We start from the raw sequence: 9154 nt of genomic DNA, 5'->3' as shown, positions 1-9154 counted from the left end.
AATGGGCGCACTTTGGGTAGTATACCCTCAACTGAGTGGAGACTGACAGAGGCATACAGGCAAAAACCCCGTTTTATTTTGAGGAATCAGACGGGAGCAGATGAGGAACAAACTCCTTTCTCGTCCGACTTCATTCCGTCCCCCGTCCCCCCCTCACTCCCTCCCTCCCTCCCGATTAAATTCAGTTTAAACTGTGCGTGAGAGTGCGGGGACCTCCCGGGAATCGAGGAAAAAGCCGAGGAAAACTTTGAAAAGAATCATCGGAACAAGACAGTAAAATTTATTTATTCATCTATTCTGTAGAAATAGTTGCGTCTCGGAATGAATGTGCGTGGGTCCTGCGGTAAATCTCAGCAGCGCGTGGATTGACTTTCAAAGGGCAAGATAACGGTAATTTGGACACTCCCGTGAGTCCTGAAAAAAAGTGTAAATCCATTTTTTTGCCTTAATCACAACCAAGTTTTCCAGGACCCAGAAAGCCATCGCTGGTATAACTGCTGTAAACCACCGGATGGACTCTTGTCCTTTGGATTTAATAACCTTTTGGAGCAAAGGGGAGCCGTGCGCCCAGGCTGCCATGACATAACGGGACATTTGGAAAATCAGCGCCTCTGATGTTTTTGGAATGACCGGATGAGATGGGAGTTCACTGCTGAGCGAAAGACTTTCACCCTTCATTCATTTGTTTAACTGGAGCTCAGCGTGCTTCTTCATTCTTCCTTTTCATAAACTCCAACCGAGATCCTCATGGTGGAGATATGGGATGACTGGAGGCGGGGGTGCAGCTGAGGTGAGACCCAGGCGAAGGACAATGGTTGCGCCCGCAGCTGGCATCCCTCTGCTGCCGGGGCGTCTGGTACTGATGCTGCTCCTGCTGTCCGCCTCCGGAGCGGGACTCGTCCAGGTTTGCCCTGGGCCACTCGCCTCCACCAGCGGCTGCAGCTGCACGGAGGATCGCCTCAAGGCGCACAGCCCTCAATCTGTGGGCAGGAGGGTGAGCTGCAGCAAGGAGGAGCTGGTTGAACTTCCGGACTTCAGTTTGTTCCCCAACAGGACCGTCACTCTGTAAGTAGAAACATTAACTTCTGAACACACTCATGTGCATCCAGGTTCCTTCCTTTCAGACTGCGTCCTCTTACTTGAGCAAAGTGTGTCAAGCACGTCTCCGGCGAAAACTGTGTTTTCAACGATTGCCACTATTGACTTAAAAGTTCCCATGCGCAGACTTACAGTTCCCTTTCAAAATTATTTCTCCGCAAAATTGATCAGTTTCTTTTTTTGTTAAAACACCCTCCCCCCCTTTACTCAGATACCCCCAAAAGCAACCCAGTGCAACATTCAGGAGCCAGGCTAGTAAATTTCTCCGATAGAGCAATATGGCTCAATCCATCCTCTGATTAATGTGAAGAAAATGGCAAAACCGTAAAACTACTAGAACATGGTTGCCCATCAAAACTGGCAGGCAGGACAAGGAGAGCATTAATCCGAGAAGGTGGCTCTGAGAGGGCTGCAGGTCATGCACTCCACAAACTGGACCTCAATGAAAGCAGAAGGAAGCCATTGTTGAAAGACAGTTTGCTACAAGCCATGTAGGGCACAGTAAACATAGCAGAGGGTCCTGATGAGAGTCAAATGTAACTTGTTTGGCCTGCATGCAAAACACTATGAGTAGCAGAAAACTGGCACTGCTTATCAACCTGAACACACCCTCCAGCCCTGTGAAACATGGTGGTGGCAGCATCATGCTTTTGTTTAGCAGGGACAGGAAAGCTGCTCAAAGGTTTTGCTAGTTACCTGAAGCTAGATGGAGCTACATACTACTTTAGGGACTACAGATGAAAACTAGCCTTTATGGTTAACTAGGGCAGATTATATAATGTGCATTGTCTTTTTTTAAAAATAAATAAACAACAATAAATACAGGACATTCCTGGAAGGAAATCTTTTGGAGGATCCAAAAAACCTGAAACTTGGGTAGAGATTCACCTCCAACAAGCCAGGAAAACATACAATCAGAGCTACGATGGAAGAATTTACATCAAAGCACAATCCGTCCAATGTTCAGACCTAAATCCAATGGTGACTTTGTGAAAATTCTTAGAGAATATTTTCCTTTTACTTCACAATCAAGTGTTTCTTTGTGTCGCTCTACATATAATGGCAATAAAACGTGCTGACGTTTGAGGTTGCAACTTAAAAAAAAAAAAAGAAAAAGAAAATTTTCAAGAAGTACGAATACTTTTGCAAGGCACTGCACTTGGATCACCTCCACGTTTAGTTTGCACTGCACTGAGAACCTGCAGCTGCTGCTGAACTTGTAAGGTCAGACGTTTCCATCTTGAACCACTCTCACGTTGACGTGAAGGGATGCGTCTCTGTGAAGCATTAAGAAGCTCTGTGATCATCATCAAGTCCAGCCTCTTTGACACAACTCTGTCACTTTAAATTTGCCCCAGCCAGGCCCTCTGCCTTCAGCCCTCCACCTCCACAACATGGTCCAGCTGACTCTTCGCTGCAAAAAACATGAATAAACAGAAACACATTCAGAGTGTTTTATATCAGAGTCTGCGGTTGAACCAGTGACCCGGCTCTCACGTCGAAGACAGCAACACACCCTGCCTCTCCGTCTCCTTCTGAGAGCGAGAACGGCGCTGGTCCTAGTTCGATATTTTTAATTACGAGGCGCTTCATTGTGTGGTCTCTTTTGGAGCAAACTTAAAAGCGCCTCAACACGGGCCAAAACACACAATCATTCTTGATAGATTGCTGGTCTGATTTGGGGGGGTTTGGTCCGTTGCAATGCAGAACTTTCTTCACAGCTGCTCAGAGTTTCTTCAAAAGTAGCTCATTCCCACATTATTTGCGCTTTCTACCTCACCATCACCATGTCTCAATGTTGGCAACATGTTTTTGTTTTGTTTTTCTCTGAAAGTCTGTGTCAGCGCCATAGCGCTATACCTACTGTACCTATGGAACGGTAGGCACACCTTCCGAAAAGCCCATCTTTTGCTTAGTCAATCCACAGAAAATTTCAACAATATATATATTTTTTTGTGGCAAAGATGAGACGCACCTTTGTGTTGTTTTTGGTCACCAATAGTTTCAGCGTGGAAAGTCCCATGGATGCAATTTCTACTTATTTTTTATTGTTGAGTCAGGTACATTGATCTTAACTGAGGCAAGTAATGTCTTTGTTCCTTAAGAAGTTGTTCTTGGAGTAATTTTGGTGAGCCATTACCTCCTGGGAAGGTTCACCACCTGTTCCATGTTTTTTCCAGTGTATGTAATGGCTCCCGCTGTGGTTCGCTTGCATCCCAAAGTCTTAGAAATAACTGCTTAACTCTTTCTAAACCGATAAATATGAACAACTGTGTCACATTCGTTTGATTTTTTTTTTTCTCTCTGAGAAAGTATTTTTTTTACTTATTTGGGATCTTTTAGCCTACTTCATGCTGTTAGACAATTTATGATTTCAGTGTTTGAGATGTTGCGTGTTTTGATATTCGTTTTATCCTTGATATGAACATTCGTGTGATGATCGGAAGCATTCATCTGTGACAAAATAGAAAGAGAAAAAAAAAAAACGCAGAAGAAATCCACGAGAGAGTTAATTACATTTCACTGCAGCAAGCATATGAGGTAAAGAATGAAGGCGATGAGCCAGCCACCAGGCCATTTATAGGGCCTTGTGATTTTGCGTAATAAAGGCAAGACAAACATCTGCAGAACACATTGCTGAAAAGTGGAGGCCGAAATGGCTCGGTTGGCAGTGGTAGAGGTGATTGAAGATAATCTTCTGTTCCCGCACCTACTAATTTTGCTCGGGTTGTTTTTGTGCAGCCACTTGGCGATCTGTGGCACGTTTACACGGCGCAAACAATCCGGGGCGCCACTTTTGTTACCTTGCCCGAGAATTGCGGCGTCTGGAAAGTTTTGTTTTTCCCGATGCATTCAGACATTAGCTCCAGATGTGGAATGCTGGGAACTCTTGTTGATGTTCGTGTTATTCCTGACATTCCTCAGGCTGCTCAGAGCCTGCAGACAGTATCCCAGGTGCGGCAGGGGAGCGCTCTCCGCTGCCCCGGTTCGACGAATGCCTCTCTCTCCTGGAGATACGCTCTCTTTCCAAGTGGAGGAGGCGAGGACCGAAGGACACCCGGTCCTCGGCTTCCGGGGCCGGCTGCTTCGTATAATGCACAACAGCTGGCCCCTGTGAACATTCCAGCTGAGGCCCCTCAGCATCATGGGAAATCCCACAGGGGATTTGTTTATTAAAACTATTAGCTAGCTGTTTGTTGTTCCTGCCAGCCAAAAAGGAGCAACCCAGTTTTATCACCTCCTACTTTACAGAGCCTGAACTGCACTTTTACTAAAACTGCTTCTTGTTTGTTGTTGTTGTTTTGCAAAGTAATACTTATTCCTCTTTGAGAATACAGAATGTCGCCTCTACATTCTCTCATGAGCTCCTACTGTCCCCAATTTTCCTTTATCTGCAGCTCCCCAGCTCCTCTACTTTTCCCACTCCTTCTATCATGAGTTCATCCACATGCAGTAACTCTCAACCTAAATATTTAGTCCACTTGGTAGGAAACTGCCATGTCCAAACTTCTTCCAGATGTGAGCCTCTGCAGGCTTGTGTTTAGGCCTAATTATGCACGGCTGCAAAGGAGCCAGATCGCTGCATCGGGAAAAGGGGACGGGAGGGAAGAGAGAAGGAAAGGGAAGAGCAGATATAAGGGTGAGAGTGAAGAGAAATGTTCTGGGGTGAAAGTGGAAAAAATGAAAAAAAGCTAGAGGTTGATAAGAGGTCGAGGAGGAGGAGAAAGTTCAACGTGAGGGGTAGGAGAAGTGGGAAAGAAGTAAAAAGGAGGGGAGTCCAAAAAAAAAAAAGAGGATGGAGGGATGGCGGGGAGAAGCTTGGCAGGCGGTTCAGAGGGATGTGCCCCTGGAGACTGAAAACTCCCCGGCCCCTGACTAACAGATCTGCAGCACTGGGGTGAAAGAGGAGAGGAGGAGGCAAGGCGCCTCTAGAAGCAACATAACTTTGCCTCCAAAGCGCCGCTTCACATCCAAATTATTATTTGTCTTTTGAGGAAAGTGAAGGAACAGCAATCACAGCGACTTGTAAAAGTAATCATACCCCATGAACTCCAACACATTTTCTCGGATTGCCGCCACAAATTTCGATGCATTTTGTTGGAATTTTACTCGATAAACCGATGCAAAGTAGCACTTTGGACTGAATGTGAAGTGGTTTTCTTCCTGGACTGCCCTGTATTTACCTCCGTCTATCTTCCTATCAACTCTGACCAGCTCCCCCGTCCCCAGAGGAGAAAAACGACCCCCCGGAATGATGCTGCAACCGCCGGGTTTCACCACCGCTGCGGTTTCTTTGGATTGATGTGCAGTGTTAACTTTCTGCCACACTTAGCATTTCACATTTAGGCCAAACAGTTCAAATTTGGCTCTGATCTGACTGTGGCACATTCTTCCACGTTTGTTGTGTCTCCACCACGGCTTGTGGCAAACGTCTTGAGGCTTTCTTTGAACAGCACCTTTCTCATTGCCACAAAGCCAATTTTTTTGCTGGAATGCCCAGCTAATTATTGTCCTCTCAACAGATTCTCTCACCTGAGCTGTAAATCGCTGCAGCTCCCCTAGAGTTCCCAAAGGTCTCTCAGCTGATTCTCGTCTTTCAGTTTATAGAAACCTCAAAGACTCGATGTCTTCTGCTGTTTAAACCAAGGGCAATTTTCTTTTTTAGCAGAAACTCTTGGACTATCTTCTATTGCTCTGTTACATAAACCACAAGGTGTAAGAATACTTTATAAGGCAAAGGCACTGTGCTAATTTAATCATAAAAATATGTTTGTCTAGAGATAAATAGGGGTTTGATGCATTAGAGCCATTACTTAGAAATCACAGTGGAAACAGACTCTCTCAGTGCCCCATGGTAGCAGCTGTGTCTGTTTTAATGTTTTAATGGATAACAGACAAATGGAGAGAATGTACAGTGGCAGCTCATGTGTGAATGGGCTTGTGCTTCTTCCTGTGGCTTTTACCAAAGTCATAACCGAACTCCTCCCCGTGCATACTTCAGTTGTCATTGTCGCCAGTGACTGATAGCTTTGGCCCCGGTGGGTGCCAACCCAAATGAGTGGGCACAAATGCTCAGGGTGGGGGGTCACCGTGCCCTGTTCATTCAAGACAGCTGCAGTGAAGCCCTGAATGAACATGAGTGTTGTCTGCCTCTATGGGATTGAGGCGAAAATATCCTGGCAGCGCAGATATATTTTTACCGTCAACCACTGAGGCTGCAAAAGAACAGTTGTACATCACACTTCTGGCTGTTATGTTGCCCTGCAAAAGTACTGGTGACACTTTAACTTCCTTCACATTTTCTGATGCTATTGTACACAAAATCAATTAATTATATGGGGATTTTGTGTGGCGGACATAGTAAATGAAATGTAGGAACTGTAAAGTGGAAGGGAAATTGTGTTTATTTATTTTTACAAATACAAGTATAAAAAAAATGTTTCATGTATTTTTATTCAATACCCTTTATTCTGTTGCTCTGACCCCTAAAGGAGCTGCAGGGATCCTGAGGTCAGGTATGAGAACCTGGCGACTGGACAACTGCTAATTGTTCATTTCACACAATGCTTTTATGGAACAGTGGCAAGAAAAAAACAAACAAAAAAAAAAAACCAGAGAGCAATCCCAGTTGCAGTTTTCCCCAGACAGGGAACTGACTGAAAAATGGTTGCAGATAACCCAAATTTTTGACATATACTTTCTTTTTTTTTAATTTGCAGTAGAGAACACAGATAAAATGACTTAACTGCTATTCAATTATGAAATAATTATTGATCAACCTACTTGAACTGTACTAAGCAGTCCTTTCATGATTACTTTTTTGTTTTTTATCTTGCCAGTTTTTAATCTTGCGTTCCTCTTATAGTCTAGGATCTTCCTGCAGGTTAAGTGGTTATTTGAAATTGATCTTCAGCAGCACTGTGCATGGTTTTTTGTGTTTTATTTTTTTATTTGTTTTATCTCATTTGTGTCAGTGTTGTTAGTGATAACCTGTCCAGATTGTACCCAAGGGCGTAAATCCCATCTCATTATTGGTGGGGACCATAAGCAGGAAAATTTCTTCAGACCAATTTTGGGGTGTCGGCAAAATTACAGTGAAACGTAACGGAAAATGTGGTTTAAAAAGTTCATTCAAGCTGCAGGACCAAAAATGACTGGTAAGGCACATCAAACATGTTTTATTCTCAGTAAGCAAATTATTGAGAAATAAAACTAAAATTCAAATGTTGCTTCTATACGAGTTTCGTTCAGTCTCACTGATCTAATCTCTGCTACACCTTTACAAACAATTTAAGGTTCTACACAAAAACAAGTTTCCTCTTAATAAAATTCCTCATAGACATAGATTTATTGAAATGGCTCCCAATCCAAGTTATGGGCTATTTAAATTATAACTTAAGTTGCTTTACTTTTAAGCCATTTTTAGTTTTGCCATGTCCTTGGTGACGGAGAACCAACAAGTAGATAGAAATGAATATCTGGGGTGTATTATAATTTAAACATAACATTTAAAGCACCAGGGATTATATAGAAAAATATTCAGATTTTATTTTGTGGTTTTAAAGGCTCCCGACCCCACTAGAGATAAGGGTGTTAGAAAATGGATGGATGGATGATGGTTTTAAAGGCTCTACCTTGAAGACAGTGAGAAATAAAGGCAGTTTTCTTTCTTTTCCATCTGTCCTCTCTTCTGTTCTCGGCTCCGGGTCCACTTGCTCAGCTCCTCCCTCCAGTTTCAAACTCTTCTAATTAACTAAAAGTTAAAAAGTTAAATATGAATGAGATATTTGCTACCTTTGACAAAAAAAGCTGAAGTCTATGAAAGCAGTGTAGCAGTTTTGCTAATAAGGCAGCTTATCGTTATTTAGTCAAAGTAAGAAAATAACGAACTGCACATTGTTAATGTGTTTCTTCCCACTGAGCAGGGAAAGTAAATAAAAGGTGTTACATGTCTTTTGCTTTAAGTATTTACTTTCTGTAGGGTTTTATGTTTGTGCTGCAGAGCCACAGCTAGCAGCTAACAGCTAGCTCCTCACTCCAGTGGCTCTAAGGAGCCTGTGCTGTTGGCAGCTGCTGTTGCTCCGCCCACACTTTGGACTGAACCATTGTTCTAATAATGGTAGGGGGGACCTAAAAATTAATTCTTATTTTTTTTCTGAGATAAATGGCAGATTTATTTCGTTCTTTGTTTCCTTTGGCTTTTCATATTGATATTATTTATTATTTAATATTATTGCATTTAAATGCAAAGGTTTCTTCAATTATAAATTGTTTTTTTGGGGGGGGACAATTCTAAACTTTTCCAAGATTGCCCCTCTCCGGGATTTACGCCTATGATTGTAAGTCAAGTCCTCCTGCTACTTTAAACAGCATCACTAAAACAATATGTTGTAATAAGAGGCAGAACAAACGGAAACATAGATAAACATTTGCATTTTGCAGGATTCTTTTCTTTTAGAAATGTTTAATATGTTTGCCCTGTCTTCAGTTTTCACTGACTGATTTTAACCACATATAAGTTATGAAAACCAGAGGGTGTTTGTGGATGGGTGTCATTTTTAAAACTCGGGTTAAGCTGGCTTTTTTTCAGTTCAGTCTCTCCAGAATGTCGACATTTTACACTCCACTATCTCTGTCGCGGCTAAACACCACAGCTTCCACGACTACTAACTTTCAGTCAGATTCCCCAAGGAAATATTGAAACAAAATGTGGCCAATGTTTGGATAGCAAGTTATTATGACATATTATTACAGCAGAAAGTATCTAAAAGTTTAAGCAACAGAGAATGAAGGCTATGACAGTGTGTGGAGCTTTGTTTATGTGGTGCCTTGTGAAACTATTCATGCCACCTTAACGCTTCGATATTTTATTACATTACAACCCCAAATGTTTTAGGAATAGGAGAATTGGTCAGACCTGATGGGAAGATGGATGGAAATAAACACAGGGCAATCTAGAAAGAAAGTATGTTAGAGGTCGCTGTAGAAAAGCGAGGATGTTCACCTCCCAACAATCACACTTTTTAGATTTTATTTGTGGAAGATTTTAAAAACC

The 9154-nt window shown here is 42.6% G+C and overlaps 1 protein-coding gene across 1 annotated transcript in view; it reads left to right on the top strand.

Moving 5' to 3' along the window:
* The window catches only part of adgra2 (adhesion G protein-coupled receptor A2), a 48151-nt gene continuing 38997 nt past the window's right edge, over positions 1–9154 (top strand). Inside the window, exon 1 of the mRNA XM_028034047.1 lies at positions 1–1065. Coding sequence (XP_027889848.1) covers positions 764–1065 — 302 coding nt within the window. The 5' untranslated portion in view covers positions 1–763. The remainder of the gene's footprint in view (positions 1066–9154) is intronic.

This window comes from Xiphophorus couchianus, chromosome 12 (genome assembly GCF_001444195.1).
Source record: "Xiphophorus couchianus chromosome 12, X_couchianus-1.0, whole genome shotgun sequence".
In the NCBI taxonomy this organism is placed as follows: Eukaryota; Metazoa; Chordata; class Actinopteri; order Cyprinodontiformes; family Poeciliidae; genus Xiphophorus; species Xiphophorus couchianus.
This window is presented reverse-complemented; position numbering and strand designations above follow the sequence as displayed.